This window comes from Notamacropus eugenii, chromosome 5 (genome assembly GCF_028372415.1).
Source record: "Notamacropus eugenii isolate mMacEug1 chromosome 5, mMacEug1.pri_v2, whole genome shotgun sequence".
Taxonomy (NCBI): domain Eukaryota; kingdom Metazoa; phylum Chordata; class Mammalia; order Diprotodontia; family Macropodidae; genus Notamacropus; species Notamacropus eugenii.
In genome coordinates this window covers 219,018,133-219,037,690 of record NC_092876.1, presented here as the reverse complement: position 1 = coordinate 219,037,690, position 19,558 = coordinate 219,018,133, and the positions used below count along the sequence as shown (strand labels likewise).

The following is a 19,558-nucleotide window of genomic DNA, read 5'->3' as shown; positions in this document are numbered from 1 at the left end:
GTAGGGTGACTGAGAGTAATGTGTCAGCAATGATACCAGCCATGTGAACCTGGCTAACTACCAAGATGGTGGTGCCATTGACAAAGCAAAGTTTGGGACAAAAGGTAATGAGTTTTGCTTAAAGCATGTTGAGTGTAAGATTCACGTGGACATCCAGTTGGATATGCCCAACAGAGAGAAAGAGAGCAACTCAAGGGAGATGCTATGACTTAATAAATAGATCTGGGAATCATTCATCTGTGTTGAGATGATAATTGAGCCTATGGGAGCTGATGAGATCACATAGTGAAAGTGTCTAGAGAGACTTGGGAGAAACCCACATTTTGTTGATCCACAAGGTCTAGCAAAGGAAGACTGATGAGGAACAATCAGATAGGTTTGAACCAAGAGAGCAACAGACTGAGAAAAACCCAGGGCAGTGAAGTGGTCAATAGTGTCAAATGCTATGGGGTGATCAGGAAGAATCTAGATGGAGAAAAGGCCATTCTGTTTAACTGCTGAGAGATCAGTGTCAGAAAATGGAAGCAGCAAGAGAGGACATAGTATAAGATGAGAAGAGGAAGTCTGTCGATTTTGGAACAGTCACTTAACCCCAATTACTGCCCACCTTCCCTCTACCCCACCTCAAAAAAAAGATTGACGTGGATGAGAATGAGGGAGCAGACTGAAGAGAGGAAGGGTCGTTTGAATTAGGATTGGTGTTCAATTGTGTCTGACTTGGATTTTTTTTTTTTTTTGGCAACAATATCAAAGTGGTTTGCCATTTCTTTCTCCAGCTGATTTTACAGATGAGAAAACTGAGGCAAACAGGATTGAGTGACATGCCCAGGGCCATACAGCCAGTGTCTGAGGCCAGATTTGGACTCATGAAAATGAATCTTCCTGACTCCAGGACCTCTATCCACTCTATCACCTAGCTGCCCCCTTTAATTAGGATTATTCACCTCTTTGCATCTATATTTTTTTCCGGTATATGTACAGTTAGCACTATATTCTAACCTGCATTCTTTTCTTTTTTGTCTCTTCCTGCACTCTCTCCTAAGATGATAAGCTCCATGGAGGGAGAAGGAGGTTTTATGCATACACATGCACATACACACATGTATAAATGTGTATGTGTGAATGGTACCATTACATTGTGAAAGTGCTTTTATATACATATACATAACTTGTATGTGTGTGAATATGCAAATTTTCTCCCTCCTACCTCATTAAGTTCAGGATCTGGCTCAAAGCCTTCTACCCCCTTCCAACCCTTACCCTCATATTGGAGGACTTCAGCAAATATATTCATATTCCTTTAAATATCCCACCTACTAATTCTTCAATCTACAAATCCACTTTACTTCAGCCTCCACAAGATTGGACATACCCCTAACTCACAAGCTCTCTTGTATCTCTCCTTCCCCTTTCTCAGCTAAATGCTTTGAAAATATCATCTATACTCAGTGATTTTTCCCTTTATCTCCTTTAACTCCCTTTAATTCCTCTGTACTCTGACCTGACCCCATCACTCAGCTGATACTTCTCTCTCAAGTTATCAGCGATCTCTTAATTACCAAATATAATAGCTCTTTCTCAATCCTCACCCTTCTTAGCCTGCAGCATTTGACAGTGTTGATTACTTTCTGTTCCTGAAAATTCTTTCCTTCCTGGTTTTTTGTGACTGTCTCTTGGTTCACCTCCTATTTGTCTGATTAATCCTCACTTTCTTTTGCTGGATCTTGTAAATCTCTTGACTGTACGTATCAAAGTTCTAAATGCAATGCCCTCTTCTTTCTTCATTCTGTACTTTATCATTATACACACACGTACCAAGGCGCATATGAGGTATTCAGTAAACACTTAATCACTCAATACTTTGACAAATTAAGAAGAATGTAAAACTTAATTCTTGAAGGGACTTTAGAAATCATCCATTCCAACTCCATTTTGCAGAAGACAAAACTGAGGCTCAGAGAGTCATCCCTAGCATATGTTCCTTCATGCCTCATAGCTCTAAAGCTCAAAACTTCAGTCTCTCCATGCTCTACTCTTAAACCTTCACGTTTTCCCAGGCTTTTTTTTCTACTTAAGTTTAATCTTAAATAACTAATGCTACCATAAGAAAAATTTGTATTTTCTGAAAATGATACAAGCAAAAAAGTGATATCCATAAATGTCATTTTACCACCATAATTCCATGAATTTCCTGAATAATGTTTAATAAGTTCTGGTGGGAAGGGGTTGAGTAAATTAAATCTTCTGGTCTAAAGAGTTGCAAAGTAATCATTTGAGACCAGTCATGGTCTCAGCAAATTATCAGCAAACTAGAGTATTTTTTAGTAACAAGTGGAGGGGGGGGGAGGGCAGGGAGAAGAAGGAGCTGAAGGGAAGAAGCATTTATTAATTGCCTACTATGGGCCAGGCACTGTTCTAAGCACTTCAGCAACCATTCCAATAAATCCAATAAACACATATAAAGTGCCTGCTATATTCCAGGCACTGTGCTAAGAGCTGAGAGGTAGGTGCTATTATTATCCCCATGTTACAGATGAGGATACTGAGGTTAAAAAAAAAAAAAGTTAAGTGACTTGCTCAGAGTTACAAAGCTAGTAAATGTCTGAGGCTGGACTTGAACTCTGGTCTTCCCAACTGTAGGCCTAGCACTCTATCCACTGCACTACCCAGTTGCCTCTACTTACCAACAGGGACAAGAACTAGCTCTAAGATTCCCTTAGAATTTCCTGATGCTACCCCATCTTTTAAAAAGTCTAGACCTGGGATTTCATTGCTATAGGAAGCTCCCCAGAGGAATTTCCCTCCGCCAGTTTCTGTGGTGGTCGTGGTAGTTGTTGTTTCAATCATATCTGACTGTGACCTGATTTGGGATTTGTTTGCCATTTCCTTCTCCAGCTCATTTTATAGATGAGGAAACTGAGGCAAACAGGGATAAGTGACTTGCCCAAGGTCACACAGCTAGTAAGTATCTGAGACCAGATTTTTAATTCAGGAACATGAGTCTTCTTGATTCTATAGCTAGGGCTCTATCCACTGTGCCACCTAGCTGTCTGTGATGCGTCATGCCTCCTACTTTTCAGCTCTTTTAGAAGTAGTTTGGGGAGGATGTCAGAAGCATACTGCTGGAAAAGAGTGCTCAGAAATCCAAGTTGTATCAACTTACCAGGTATTCAGGGAGCGTGTTAGTAACCTGAAGAGATGTGTTGCCCTGTTCACTCTACCATTTTTTGGAGGTTCAAAATTGAATCCCAGCTTAGAATAAGAGTTCTTTAGATTGTTAGTGATGGTAGTATCATTCCTTCAGCTTCAATCAGATAACTCAATGGGTATCTTTTTTATCTTTGCAGATAAAGAGGGAATTCCAAAAATGTTCTGGATTGGTTTAAATCAACTAGATTCTTCAAAAGGTTGGGAATGGTCTGATCACACCCCATTAAATTTTCTCAACTGGAATCCAGGTAACTTCCCGGGCCCTCCCCTCCCCCGGCCTTTTTCCTCATTAGGAATTGTACAAACCTTAGTAAAATAAAGGCTTTGACTTTCTCCTCAATCCCTACCCCAGACTATTGAGTGTTTATGATACTCATATTTCTTTAGACTTGTACTCATATTACCTATCTTGAAAGAATTTTTCCTTCTGCAATATGTCAGTTGTAATACTATTAGTATGCAGTTTTGGACTCTCTGTTTGAGCTGGAACACTTCTTGGTGAATTAACTACTACTTTTAGATAGTAAGTAACATGGCTTGGTAAGCAGTCCAAGGAAACCATTGGGGAGCTGTCAGAATGAGACACTTGGCTGGATATTTTGTGGGAACAGGGAACACTTTGAGAAAAGATCCCAACCTTGAGCTTATGCCTCGGACCTGACTTTTGTTACTGAAGCTGTTCTCAGATCTGTAGCCTTGTGAGCCTCAGGGAATTTTTGACATTTTCAATAAATAAATCTTGACAGACAGCCGCTGATAAATCACTCCCATACTCAGAAATCTATTTGGGAAAATAGGGGATGAATACTTATCAAGCACCTAGGATTAAAACATATATTGATGACTGACAAATTTTTATCTCTCAAAAAGTAAATGCCAATACTTGGGGATATTTTTGCTCTAATAAAATGTGAACAGTTCATTTGTACACAGTACTCCCAGAGAAATGGAGTCTACCTTCTCACAGTCCTTCTGGCATCTGTGGTGCATGTTCTGGGAAAGTTTGGCACTCTGTGAGCCAGCAAGCAGAATTAATTGCTTACCATGTGCTAAAGCTATAAGACTCTAAGAAAGGCAATAACTTGGTCCCTACTGTCAAGACTCTCACATTTTAATGGGTGAGACAGCATGAAAAAAATGCTCATATAGAATATATAGGGGAAATGGAGGGGAATCTCAAGAAGTAAAGCCAGCAAAAGATTGCAGCAGTCCAGGAAAACAGAACAAAAGAGAGTGGCCAGGTAAAGCAGTTCAGATTCTAGAACACCCCAGCCTTAAAAGTAAAAAAAAAAAAAAAAAAAGATGTGAGTGACACAGAGAATATTGAACTCTGCCCCTGTTGTCCTTCTTTATACCCCCTCCACTCTTCCCATCAAAGGTCAGGGGACACTTCCAGCCCATAAAAGTCACATTCTTATGGAGCCTCAAAGGTCATATTTCTATTGCCAAGTTCAGGCTCACTACGTACAAATCTCCAGAGTGAATACCCTTGTGAAATCATTTCAGAAGTGGGAAGGAGGGTCTCTTAATTCCTCATCATTTCAGCATCCTTTCCCATTTGGGGGATTTCCTGATATTTCCCACATAATATCCTTCAGGTTGTATGGTAAAGGTTGGAGTTAGAGGAAGAACATAAGAAAATAAATCTCTCAATCTCTTCCCTTATGACCTCTTCCCCTAAACCTTCCTCCCACCCCAGCATTCTTGGCTGCTTCTTTCTTTCTTTCTTTCTTTCTTTCTTTCTTTCTTTCTTTCTTTCTTTCTTTCTTTCTTTCTTTCTTTCTTTCTGTCATTATTTCTTCCTTCCTTTCTCTTTCTTTTTCTTTCTTTCTCTTTTTAGAGCTGCTTTTATATTCCTTTAGTGTTCTCTATCCTTTCCTAGAGGTTAGAATTGATCTTGTACTTTTTTTTATTCCATCATTCCTTCCACCAGGGTCAAAGATTCTTTATGGGGTATTAGTTGGGTTCCAGTTAATTAAAGTTTTACTAAATTATGTTCTTTGTTCTCTTGAGTAAAAGCAGAAGTTTAGAAATACCCTTCATTTTCCCTTTTCTAACTGAACACAAAACCTCTCTTCCCTACCCCTACTTGGTTTTTTTCTGCCCCAACTCTTAAGAAATTCCCAGTTCGCCTACAGTTGGGGGCTCAAGTTGTGTAATAATGAATGCTGTCTCAGGCCAGTGGCACAGTTTTCCGTGTGAGGCTCTCTTCCCCTACGTCTGCAAGAAGCAACTGAATGAAACATCAAAATCATCAGGTAACACTTCCTTTTTTGGTCATTTGCAAAAAAAAAGACTTAAGACATAGTTTTGTGAGAAATACAGTCAATAAATTTAGGGGGCCTTCTTTCAGATAGTCTTCATCTGGGTGTTTGCCACCTCAAATGGAGAGAAGGTCGAGCTACTGAATTTTCCTTTCCTAGGAAGGATTTATTTATAGCCTGCATTGACAGTGTGGCCTTGTTGAATTGTCTTTAAGACAGAAGTGAATAAGGTGAGGCAAATAGAATGTGTACATCTCAGTGTTTTTGCAAATGGGAAGCAAAGCTTTTAGACAATAAATACAGTATGTATACACATGTGGTTCTCTAGTTTCTAGAGATATGTCTTAATAGTAGGTTATTTTCATGGAATTAAACTCTTTATCAACCTGACAAGATTAGTTGTCACTATGTTTTAGCTGTCACTAAGCCTTCGATGGTATTACCTGGATTAATTTGGTTTAGACTAATATAGCTTCTCAAGAAAGAACAGTTTTACATTAGTTTACACAGGAATAAAATGCAAACTGATCTAGAGTACAAATAATAGATACAAAGTAGATATAAAAGAATTTCTAATTTAGGAAAAGAAGAAAAACCACAAAACCAAAAATATATATTCTAACATAAGGTTGTTCCCTATAAAATTATGAGTTGGTGGTTGGCTGTGACATGAACCATTATTTCCCCAGCCCCTTCCTGTATCTCAATAACTCCAAATTAAACTCACCACATTCCTCCCAAATTTACTTCTTCTTCAAAGTTCCTAATTTCCCTTGAGGGTCACACCATCCTTCCAATCACTCCAATTAATAACTCTGTGGTCACACTCGATTCATTTTACATCCCTTCACATACTATGTATCCCTGTTAAACTGTTAGGTTTACTGTTTCCTGAGCTTGGCACTCCATCTACTGCCTCTGACATTTTGTACCTGCTATTCTCAAACATGGAGGATACTCCCTCCTCATCACCATGACCTCTTAGAATGCCTAGCTTCATTTAAGACTCAACTCATGTGTTTCCTTCTGTGAAGGAAGCCTTTCCTGATCCCCCTTGTTCAGAGCTACTTTTCTCTTCTTCCTCAAAATATCATTTATATAATTGTCTATGCATTATTCTCTCTCTATCCCCAGTAGTCTATTATGGAGTCATTAAAGGCAGCAAATGGTCTTCATTTTGTCTAAATCGATGCCTAGCCCAGTGCCCTTATGCATGATAGATTCAATAAATGTTGGACTGGACTGTTTGAGGAAACTGTAGCATGTTACCATAGGATATTGACTGGCAATTTCAAGTTGGGACAAATTAAGGTCACTGAGGTTCTACAAAAGGGTCTCAAATAGACCCTTGAAAGCCTCAAAGAAGGAAGCAAGGATTTACCGGTGGACAACACTGTTTCCAATTGCAGACATTTCAAGTATACATTTCCTGATTTTACTTCCCTTTCCTCAGAATATTTTTTGTAAATTTTACTCAAATGGTGCTCATGAAGGTAAAATTGAGAGGAATGGCTAAGGTGGCTGCTCCCCTATAGCTTGAGAGGAAGGAAAGAAAAAAAGAAAACTTCACGTACTATCTTCTACCCTGTTTAGCTGTCTCTTGGCTAGAGGATAAATGGGGGAAATTGGATGTATTGTCTAAGTTCATTTCAACTTTAAAATCTCCTTTTGTCACCAGTGACTGTTATACTGGTTAAGCTAATTAAGTAATAAAATGGTGGTATTTGCCTCAGTGACATAGTATAAACTCTTCAAGTTGCAGATACTAATGGTAAACCTAGCCAGCCCTGAGCAAGATTCACTTATTGTGTAGTCTTCCTCCACCAGCAAAAGACCAAAGATGTCTTTGTTTCAGTGCCTCCTGTTGCTTCTACCCCTCCCCACACAGATCTGTAACTAGGTTAGGTCTGCCCCCTCCTAGATCCACCTTATTGTTTTATTCCTACAAAAATGTTCATATTTCTGTACCTCCTAAGAACATACATCTCAGCTTTTCCAGAAAAGTTAGATTTTAGGAAGAGAGAACTTGCAAAAAGTTGTCTTTCAAAATGAATGCGTCTTCAATGGAATATAAATAACTATTTTCCCCCCAGATGTTTGGACATATTTAGAGACCCTCTGTGATCCAGGCTGGCTGCCAAACAATGGATTTTGCTATCTGCTGGTAAATAAAACTGGTTCCTGGGATGAAGCAAATGCAGAATGCATATCCAACCACAGTAACCTAATCAGCATGCATTCTTTAGCAGATGTGGAGTTAGTTGTCAGAAAGCTCCATGAAGGAGGTAAGTTTTTCAAAGGCTCTCAAATGAGATGTTTTTAAGCATTTCAAAGGTTCTTAGTCTGTTAGTAAAAATGTCATCTTTGTGAAAACCCGACAATTTTATCCTGTGGTTTACATGTTCTCCACTATCCTTCGTAATGTAAGTCCTCATTTATGTCTTATCTTAATGATATTAATAATTTTATAATTCTTACATTTATCCAAAAACCATGAGTGAGAAGAGATAAAACTGGGTTATTTGTTTTAATTTAAGGGACATAAAGAGAATGTGAGCCTTCTCATTAAGCCCCAGCAGTTATATTGGAGGTAGCAGACCCCTTTAGGATTAGTCGTTGGGAGATCACCTATCCCCTACAAGAAATATAGGTTCTGACTAGCAGAAAGAGGTAAGAGAGGTTAGTACTAAAGCAAAGAAGATGATTGGTGTTACCAGAAGACCAAAAACTGGGGAATGCTTATGTTCACCAGCTTCTTAAACTGTGGATCACAACCTCATGTAATTTGGCAACAGTAAAAGGTTTCTGAACACTAAATGACCAAAAATTAAAAATCAAATTGTGATGAATCTGAGGTGTTTTGGGCAGGACTTGTCCATGTTGCATTATGAAACTTCACTGCAGCCTTGGTTCTGAACACAAAGCACTCATACCTTTGTACTGAACATGCTCTCAGACCACATGATGCCAACTGATGCTGCTGAAAGGCAAAAGGGGGTCATGAGCGGAAAAAGTTTAAGAAGCCCTAGTCTAACCCACTCTCAATAAGGAAGGGAGGGGACCAGGTAGATTCACGAGGGGGTTCTATCAAATTTTAAAATAATAAGTAGTTTCCATGATACATAGACTATTTTAATATAGAGGAAGATGGTAGGCTACATAACCCTTCATTCCGTCCCTTAAGCTAAAGAAGACAAAGCTGAGAATCCACAAACATTTATTAAGTGCCTACTATTTGATAAGTACTGTGCTAGTGGCTGGGGATACAACATAAAGAATTAAACAATCCCAACTTCCAAGGAGCCTAGAATAGGGGAGAAGGGTACATATAGAAGTACATATAAAATAAATATGAAAAGGATAAATATAATGAAGTTAGTTAAACAGGAGAAAGGACACTAGTAGTTGGGGAAATTAGGGAATGGCTTCATGTAGAAGTTGATGTTTGAGTGAGAGAAGGATTCTTTGAGGCAAATGTGAGGAGAGAATGCATTCTAGGTAGATAGGACAGTCACAGTTATGTAATGCTCAATGAGACTGGAAAGACAGATTGGGGCCACTTTGTAAAAGGCTTTACGTTTTACCCTATAGGTAGTGGAGAGTCACTGGAATGGATTCAGTAGGGATAGTGACATAGTAAGGTCTTGCACTTAGGAAAATTACATTGGCAGCAGTGTGGACTAGAGCAGAGAAAATTTTGAGACAGGGCGATCAGTTATTGAGGATACTGCAATAAAATAATAAGAGGTGATGATGGGGCTGAAATGAGGTGGTAGCTATATGAATAAAGAAAAGGGATCAAAATTGAGAGAAGTTGTTGAAGTAGAAATGGTAAAGTTTGGTAACTGATTAGATACATGGTATGAGAAAAAATGAGGAGCCAAGGGGAGATGCTTGGATTATGAACCCAGCAGACAGAAAGAATCTCCTATAGAAATAGGGAAGTTTGGAGGAGGGAAAGCTTCAATTCAAAGATAACTAGTTCAGTTTGGGACATGTTGAGTTTGAGATGTCCCTGAAACATCCAGTTTAAAATGTCCAGTGGGCAATTGGAAAGAAAACCATAGACCAATGGCATTACTGATTATCAGTGCAAAATTGTTAAACATAGAATCATAAATAGAATATAGCCACACATCAAAAACATTGCCCTATTGTGACCAAATAAGATTTATAGGTAGGTGGTATAAACCAGAGAAATGTTTAATATCATACATTATGTCCTCAAGAAAAAAGACTTTATAATGGTATCATAATATGCAGGAAAATTCTTAGATAAAAATAAAGCTCTATTTATACCAATGTATGTAAAAAATATAGATATATAAATATATGAATAAAAAGACCTATACATAATAAGAGAAAAAACATTTATCTGAAACTACAACATAATATTATTGCTTATTCTTACTTGTAACTGAACAATGCTAAAAGCATTCTCATGGGGAAGGGGGCAGGGAGAGAAACCAACACAAGGATTTCCACTCTCTTTATTCCTATCTACTTTTGAAATTTTGATAAAAGCAATAAATCATATTGAAAGATTGTTCATAATATAAGAAGTATATATAAAAAACTACATCATAGTATCATGTACAACTGAGAAATGTTAGAAGCATCCTTCTTTAAAAGAAAAAAACATACTTCTAACTGATGTAATTTTTAAAATCATAAAAGCAATAAAGCATGGGAAAAATGAAAATTAAGCATCAGTAATGAAGAAGTCAAAATGTGTATTTGCAGACAGCATGATTATATAGCTAGAAAACCTAAGACTATAAATAAAATGTTAATGGAGACAATCAATGAATGTACTAAAGTTGTGGTATATAAGATAGACCTGCAAAAATTACCTGCATTTCTCTATACCACTCTCAAGACTTAAGAGAAAATGGTAGAAGGAAAAGACTATTTATAATAGTAACAAAAATGTATCAGATATTTGGACATTAGCTTATTAAGATGTACAAATGTTAACATGACAAGAAGAAAGAGGAACCCTTCCCCATTTCTAATAGTTACTAAGTCTGCTATACCCCCCGATCCACTGAGAAATCAAGAGTTCTAGGATCTTCTGGCTTCAGTCTTAGTACACCTGTAAAACTAACGATAATGATAATAATTGCATTTATAAATGTGCTTGAAGGTTTGCAGAGTGCTTTGTAAATATAATCTCATTTTATCCTCACAACAACCCTGGGATAAAAGTGCTGTGATTATCCACATTTTACAGATGGGGAAACTGAGACAGTAAATGGTGAAGTGATTTACAATCACACAGTTTGCAAGACAAGATTTGACCTCAGTTATTCCAGACTACAAGTCTAGTGCTCTATCCATATCAGCTTGGATACCTAACTCCCCAGTTCAATCAAGAGATACTTAATGGGGATGATCAAAAGGGTGACTATAGGGATAATCTTAGCTCAGTAATAAACATACCATTTTAGTGTAAATTGAACTACCAGGAAATGGACCTTCTGCAGAATTATTATGTCAACATAATAGACATCGACCTAGAATAACTTCTCTATGATAAAAATGCAATCCTTAATGATAGCCCTAAATGTATAAATCATGTAATTATTCCTATAAAGAAATTTATAATGGGTTATAATTGATTCTGAGACCCAAGACTAAGTGGACTTCTTAGCTCCTAGCTGGGAAAAAGAGACTATAAATTAGGCCTCTACTACTTCATTGTTGTTTAGGAAGAAGAAGACCCAGAGCACAGCCCAAAGGCTGCTGCCTTATTTACAGATGTCAGGGAAGAGAGAAAAAGTTGAAACAGGGCTGCAAAGCTCCAGCTCCCTCCAGGACAGCTCGTAGGGAGAGTCTCCCATCCCTGCTTAAATTATACCTTGATGCAAGGTTATAATCTGTTTTCCTGAATTCTTTATGTATTTTTTTTCTTTTCACTCAATTCCATAGTATGTAGGACAAAGACAGGAACCCTGCCTACTGCCTCTGGGCAGCCAGGCAATGTGTATTTATTAAGCCATTACATGGTGGCAAAGTCAGAAAGAGTCAAAAGCACAGGCATGAAGGGAATGAAGCATGGTCAGTCGGGATCATTTGGGGATGGCCAAAATGGCATGCCACCAAACTCGCCATCTCACCCCAGCCAAGGGGAGAAGGGGGCCAGCATGGAGAAAGGATGTGAATACCTTTTATTGTCTTTTTCTTTTTTTGGTCTAGTTTCAAACCTCCTTTGGATGATATCATTTTGTTGGATCACAGATTTAGAGCTGGCCCATTACAAGCCATCTGGTTCCATTCCTTCACTTTCCCAGACAGGTTAAGTGACTTTTTAGGCAAGGAATTAAGCAGCAGCAGCATTTAGAACCCAGGGTCTCTGAATCCAAATGCAAGGCTCTTATCTACCACAGTACTGCCCAAGGAAGTGTCCAACTAATACCTGGATAGAAATTCTTTCGAATAATGACATATTTATGTAGCTTTCAAAGTTTTTAAAAGTACATATTGCATATACATCATTTCACTCAATCCTCACAAGAACTTCATGAAGTAATTGATACAGGTATTAACTTTATTTAACAAATAGGAAAAAATACCATGCTGAGTTAGGTTAAGTGGCCCAGGGTAGCATAGTTATTAATCATCTGAGGAAGGATAATACCAGCACTGATTTTTCCAGACTTGAAGTCCGGTACTATGTCAACTATATCCTTGCTCCAACAAGTTGTCAGTGAAAGACCTCTAGTATGGAAGAACTCACCTCCCAAAGTTGCCACTGCATTTTTTGATACATCTGATTCCTCCCAACTACTGGTGTGTTTCTTCCCCAAACTACCCTGTATTTATTTTGTATATTTTCTGTACATATTTACATCTTTAGATGTTGTCTCCCTGTTTGAATATAAATTCCTTGCGGGCAGGAATGTGATTTGCTTTTGTCTTTGTGATCCAGTGTGCTTAGCACAATGCCTAATATTTAATAAATGCCTGTTGATTGATTGAAATATGAATGAGAAAAAATAAACAGAGAACCCTGATGATGACTTTGAGGAAGATATTAAAAAAAAAAAAGCATACTTTATTCCCTGAAATGAATTAGCTTAAATGTAAAGACATTTAATTTTTTAAAAATTGACACCCACGCAAGGATTTACTAATCTGTGAACCCTCTTCTTTTAGAAACCAAAGAAGAAATATGGACAGGTCTTAAGAATAATGATACACCAGCTTTATTTAAGTGGTCAGATGGCACTGAAGTGACTCTTACATACTGGGACCAAAATGAACCAGATATTCCCTACAATAAAACTCCTAACTGTGTTTGCTATTCAGGAAAGGTAGGAAGCATCTGGGACTCGTGTATAATGCCGCTGTGTAATCGGACCACAAGAATAATTTTAAAATTAATGGGAGCCTCAATTTGTTTGTAAATAAATTAGACAAAGGGGAAAAAGAATCCGCACCCAACAGATAAGGGCTCTCACCATTTCTGCCATAAGTTTGCTGTTGTCCACTTGTGTCTGAGTCTTCATGACCCCATTAGGTAAAAGTTAATTACAAATTAAACTATCCTGGCCCTCTCTGCCTAAATACTTTGAATTTAATTATATTTATTTATATTTATTCTCTTTGTGCTTATTATGTACATACATACACATATATACATGTGAATGTGTGTATGTATGTGTATATACGCATACACATACATGTGTGTATATATGTATTGTGTGCGTGTGTGTGTACCCTCCCAATTAGAATAGGATTCCTTGAGAGTAGGGATTGTTTCATTCCTTGTATTTTCATCCCTAGTACCTAGAACAGTGATTGGCACATAGCAGGCCCTTAATAAATGCTCTCTGGTTCCTCACGTAGTAAACACATTGAGGGGAGGGATGGTCTCCACTCATTCTTAGTCTTCAAATCACAGCATGCAGTGCCTCTTACAGTTGATAAAGATTTGCCAGTAATTATGACAACAGATGATGTGTGTCCTGTCAAACAAATAGTGTGTCCTTCCTTACCTGTAATAAGCTAAAGGGGCGGAACCATAATCATCACCTATAGAACAGTTACACACCATTCTGTTTAGGACCTTGAAGCTGAAATCAGCTTCTGTACTGATGGTTAGCAGCCCTGGGTTCAAATCCCAATTCTAACAGTTACTACTTGTGTCACCTTGGGTAGATCACTTAACAAGCATTTATTAAGTATCTTCTGTGTTCCAGGCACTGTGCTAAGCACTTTTAGAAATTACTCTGGTATTTAGAACAGGATTCCAGCATAAATACTAGAGATATATAAAATTTTGTTCAAAAAAGCTGTAATAACCATAAGAACTCAAAAGAACTTTTAAGTCATTATGGTAATAGTAAATTCTCACCATACCAAGAGTTTAAAACAAAGGCATGTTACTAACAGTAGACTCAAGATGATCTGGTCACATCATGTGCATAGTTAATTTTGGGGGGGAAGGAGCCTTCTTTTTGTTGATGTTACTGTTATCCTATATTTGGCATTCTCTTTTACTACAACTACTGAATTCCTAATCACTGTTTTTAGAACCACCTTTTGCTTAGGTGAAAACCCCTTCCCCCTAGAATTTCTTGCATAACTATCTTCCTCTGCTCTACCTTTTACATTGTGCTTTCTGGAGCCTTCCTCTATAGTTATGTAAAAACAAGCATGACACATCCAGGATGGCCTGCTGTCACAGGTTCTTAGATCTGCTTTTCTAAAAGGAAAGGCAACTTTTGAGGGGTCAATAATCATTTTAATCAAGCACATGTATCATTCACTTAGTTCCGGGGGGAAAAGTCCGCACCCTGAACTTCAGAGAAAGTACAGAGAAGCAAAGATCAGCCAACCAACAGGGCTTCCAACTGTCTGACCCATTCATCACAGATCAACAGACAGATAACTGACCATTCATACATAATGACCAGAGACAGAAGCACCAACATCTGCATTTTCAAAGGGGTGGGAACTCCCAGAGTCTTTTCTGGCCAAACAAACACTTTCAGTGAATAAGCCCCAAAGTAAAACCTCCTCTCAGAGTATTTATACACTTTTCAGAGCCAAAGGGCATCACAACCCTGGAGAAACCAGTGTATTAGAAATTAATAAAAGGTGTGGGCCTCCCCTAATCAAACTTTCCTTAATGGGCAGGCCCAGTGGGGACGATCTTTAACTCTCTGATTAGCATTACAGGTTATCACACTCCCCTTCTACTTAGCTCTCTTCTCATATTCTTTCCATATTCTGATGCTCACTGAGATCTAGGGTTTTTCCCTCAAGCTACGGCCTCTTTTGGCATCCTCTTCAAGGTTGTTTGTTTCTTTTCTCACACTCTGTGAAACATGGGGCAAAGGAAAGGAATAGGCATAATTCTGCCCCCAATTACCATCACATCCTGACTTCATCACCATCACTTAGCAAACACCTCTCACTTTAAGATCCATCCCATTCTGGCCAGATCTTTGTCTTTACCTGTGGGCCTCTAGGTCAGTTTCCTCTCCAGTAATTCCAGTAACCTCCCTTACTCCTCACTTACAGTCTGCTTCTCTACCCCTCAATCTCAACTCATATGACCTTTTTCTAGTCCAACTCAACCACACATGAGTAGCTATACATTAGATCACTTTCACTACAGCAGTTGGAATTAATTTAGCTTCTCTATATGAGTCTTGGGAGTTTTTGGTTTTTTTTTTATTAAAATGAGGAAACTTGATCAGTTTTTGCTACCCATTTCTGTTCCTCCATTTGGCAGCTAATACCTCTTAAACTGAGTAACTCAGCATTCACACCAGAAAGAGGAAGTGGGAAAACCCCATGCAAAAGATTATGAGCTCAAAAGAAATTTATTAGAAGATAGTTTTAAGCAGTTGGCTAAAGAGGGGAGGAACCCATTGCAGCCCTCCAAATCTGTGTCTTGATCGATGGCATGAGGTGGCAACCCCTCCAAAGACAGTTTCTAAGCTTTCCTGTTTGTACAGGAAAAATTCTGTCTATGGTGTGTATTAGAAATGTTCCTTCCATTTGAGAGGGAGCAAGGTTTTTGATTATCTCTGTTTTTCAAATCTATGCTTTGAATGTAGTAATTAGTTGAAGTTGTCTGTGACTGTGGAACTGTAATGTTTCCTCATGTACTTTGAGGTACTTGTGACTGGCTAACAGGACTGTGGAAGATCTTGTCCACCATCCCGGTGCTATGGGACACTTTGGACCCTGATGGATTTTTCACTCTGAAGTTATAATGGGGGAACACATTAACTGGTTTCAAGGATGAAAGGAAAGTGCAGAAAATGCACTTTGGCCAGTTACATTCCTGGCCTTAGATTGGTCTTTCAAGTGAGGATCAAAGGCCTTATGAAGGTGCTTTTTCATCTTTTTTTCCCTTGGAATTCTACATATGAATCTTAACTGAGATTCAGGAGGGAATAAACTTCCAAAACAGATTCTAACAGGAAGATAAAGGCCTTAATTTTTAATAACATAGCTGTGTATTAATGTGCATATTCACTTGGCTATTTTTTAGCAAGTGGTATCGATTTGTTTCACATTCCCCAAGGAAAACATTATACTTACTGTCAAAATATTCTAAGAAACAAAGAGACCCTTATTCATAATCACAAGGGTTGTGGAAACTATAAACTAGTCAATATGAAATGAATTGTGGCAATCGTAGCTGCAGGAACCCTTTCCTCTCATCTGTGAGAATCTATAGTTACAATTCTAAGGAAAATAAGTTCTTTCACACTTTTTTTAAGGCAACATGACAAACGATGAGAGCTCTAATACATAGTGCCTTAGGGTTTTCTTTACCATATCACTTTGAGATCATAGGAGCCTAAATTTATGAGTTTAAGAGTCTCTAAAGGCCTTCATGTCTAATACCCTCATTTGACAGATGAGAAAAATAAGGCCCAAAGAAGTTGCTTGACATGACTAGAGTCACACAGGTAGGATTTGAACCTATATTTTTCTGACTCCAACTCCAGAACCCTACCCCCATACCATGGTGCTTCTCTACATATGAATTCTAGGTAGTACACATATTATTCTAATTTTACAAACAAGGAAACAGAGACCTAGAAAGGTTAAGTAAGTGAATGTCCAAGGACCCTAACTGTTTGTGGGTAAATCTTAGCCATCCTGGATGTCATGTGGAAGACTGTCTAGTGTTCTGTTCTCTTTCAAATAGTCTTCTCACCTCTCTTCCTGTCTCAAGGGATAATGTAGTCAATTAAGAGTGATGATAAAACTCATGGGAAGATGAAATTAGTGTCCCCTAGGATCTTAATGTGATGCTGACAGCCTATCTGGGGCAGTTTCCCTGTAGGACAAATGAGAGTCTCTCAAAGAGACTCTCATTTTATTGTTTGGAGATTTGAAGAGAAATAACTCCAAATTCTGTTTTAAAGCTTTTAACAAACCTTTTTTTTTCCTAAGCAACTTTTCCACTTGTTTTACCACAGTTAGGCCATTGGAGAGTGCAGTCCTGTGAAAAGAAACTCAAGTATGTATGCAAGAAAACAGGAAAAACAATCAATGAAACAAGACTGGATAAGGACTGTCCTCAAGAAGAGGTATATTGACATCCCTAAGCCAACACAGAGCCATCTTAGCTAGAAATAGTACTGGAGGTGGCAGGGCTGGGGGTAGGGAGGTAGTGAGACTTAGAAGAAGAAAATGTTTCTAGACTAGGCATTCTTAACCTGAGGATCTGTGAACTTGTTTTTTAAGTATTTTGTTAACTGTTTTTTAATAATTGATTTCCTTTGGAATCCTACATGTTTTATGTTGTACATTTAAAAACATTATTATCAGAAAGGATCCATAGACTTCACTGGATTGCCAAAGGAGTCCAAAAAGTTAAGAACCCTTGTATTGGAGCAAGTCAAAGGTGCATAATAGATAGAACAAAATTTTCATTTGGAGAGTTATATATTGGGATGTTAATATACCTAAGAAGTCATGCAAAAACATATACAACCACTGCTTCATATATCATTGTACTCAGGGTTTGGTTTAGTCATATGCCTTATATCCCTCTTCTATCTAACGAGTGGAAACCTCTGTTTGAATCTGTTGTCTTCTATCCTCAGGACACAGAGACCCTAAACTGCTAGCTCTCCACCCTGTGGTTAAATTGAGTTTAGGATTATGCATTTAATGCTTCTGTACTTTGTCTGAGTCAGATAGTTGTTGCCAATCTTAGAATACTCAGCAGTAATAACCTGTTCTGATTTAGGGGTGGGAGAGGCATGGAGAAGCTTGTTATAAGATCTATAAGGATGAGGTGCCCTTTGGAACTCACTGCAATCTGACAATAACTAGCAGGTATGACAACCATCAGGTAAGCTAGATGTTCATAGGAGCCTAGACCTTAAAGCTGGGAGGGACCCCAGAGGCTATCTTTTCCAGCCCCCTTATTTTACAGGTGAGGAAACTGAGGCCCCAAGGCAATCTTAAAATCACACAAATCTTAAGCATTAGTTGCAAAACTCGAACCCAAATCCTCTAAATTTGGAAGCCAGTGGGCTATTTGCTTTGTATAAGAAGGCAATGGTTGTTTTTTTTTCTGATCTTTTGCCAAGTTGTGAGATTACCTCCTCTGCAATATCTCTCACATCCTTTTATCCAAATGGCCCCAGGCTCATTTAGGCCCTCTTTATTTGTCATCTGGATTATTTTAATTGTCTCTTAATTGGTCTCCCTGCCTCAAGTCTTTCCCCTCTAGTGAGTGGGATAAAGGATACTCTCTGCATAGCTACCAGTATGATTTTGCTAAAGTGCACATCTGACCTTGTCACTTGCCTACTCAACAAATCCCCACATCTCCTTATTACCTTTGGAGTGAAAAAAATAATAAACTCCTCTAGATGACATTTAAAGCCCTTCACAGTTTGGCTCCGTTAGAGATTACTTCTCTTCACAAATTCTATGGTCTAGTCAGATTGACCTTCTTACTGACTCACCCTTACACTTGAAACACCATCTCCTGTATCCTTGCCTTTGCACAGCCTGGTGCCCTTGCTCAGCACACTCTCCTTTCTTACCTCTGCCTCTTACAGTCAGTCCTGGCTGTCCTTCAGAGCTCATCTCAAGTGCTGGCTTATTCATGAGGGATTTTGTGAACCCCCTCACTTGCTTTTTCTCCCCCTGAAGAAGTTACCTTGTATTTTTGTATTCATTTTATAAATATATATATATTCATATATGTGTATATATAAACACACGTACATGTCTCTCTTGATGGAATACACTGTGTTTCATTTTTATCCTGGTGCTTGGCATATGGTAGGCACTTAATAAATGCTTGTTGTTTGATTCTTTGGAGGGCAGGTGGGGGAATCAGGATTAAGGGACTTGCCCAGGGTCATACAGTTAGTAAATCTGAGGCTAGATTTGAATTGAGTTCTTCTTGACTCCAAGGCCAGTGCTCTATCCACTGAGCCACCTAACTGCCCCTCATTCTTAAAGAGAATACTAGTCTCTTTTACCTGTATAGTAATTAGATACTATAAAATATCATGAATAAATAATTTGAACCTTATTTTACAGATTTGAGCAAGAATTCTTAAACAGCATGATTAAAAAGTACAGTAAAGGTGGAAGGAAATCCTTTTGGACTGGCTTGAGAGATGAAGATTCACGAGGAGAGTATAAATGGGCAAATGTAAATGGGACAAAGCCAGTTGTCACCTATGTAAATTGGAATTCTCTTGAGCCTGGTAAGTGCCTCAGCTTTGAAAGAAATAGAATGAGATGCCTTGTTAAATTGATTCTTCCCCAAATGTCTTCTCTGTTTAACAACTTTGCTGAAATTTGTTTTTGGCTAATAATAATATTTAATTTAATTCAACAAATGTTTGTGTTGAGCGGCTTCTTGTATGGAAAGCTTTGTATTGAACTCCAAAGGTAATATAAGGTTTTTAGGCAGAACTCTAACTACATTCCTTAAATAAGAGCAGTGACCATGTCTTATCTATTAAGTCCTTGACCATCGAACCAAAGGTAACAGTCACCGATGTGTTTAAGATGGTATGGTATGGTGAATTTGGAGTCAGAGGACGTAGGTGCAAATTCTAGTTTTGACGTGCAGA

General features: G+C 38.2%; 1 protein-coding gene across 2 annotated transcripts in view; it reads left to right on the top strand.

Moving 5' to 3' along the window:
* The window catches only part of LY75 (lymphocyte antigen 75), a 185,195-nt gene that overhangs the window by 30,028 nt on the left and 135,609 nt on the right, over positions 1–19,558 (top strand). For both annotated transcript variants that reach the window (XM_072612121.1, XM_072612118.1), the window contains exons 5-11: positions 3,348–3,458; positions 5,328–5,468; positions 7,568–7,759; positions 12,633–12,790; positions 16,928–17,038; positions 17,704–17,792; positions 19,017–19,186. In XM_072612121.1, coding sequence (XP_072468222.1) covers positions 3,348–3,458; positions 5,328–5,468; positions 7,568–7,759; positions 12,633–12,790; positions 16,928–17,038; positions 17,704–17,792; positions 19,017–19,186 — 972 coding nt within the window. The remainder of the gene's footprint in view (positions 1–3,347; positions 3,459–5,327; positions 5,469–7,567; positions 7,760–12,632; positions 12,791–16,927; positions 17,039–17,703; positions 17,793–19,016; positions 19,187–19,558) is intronic.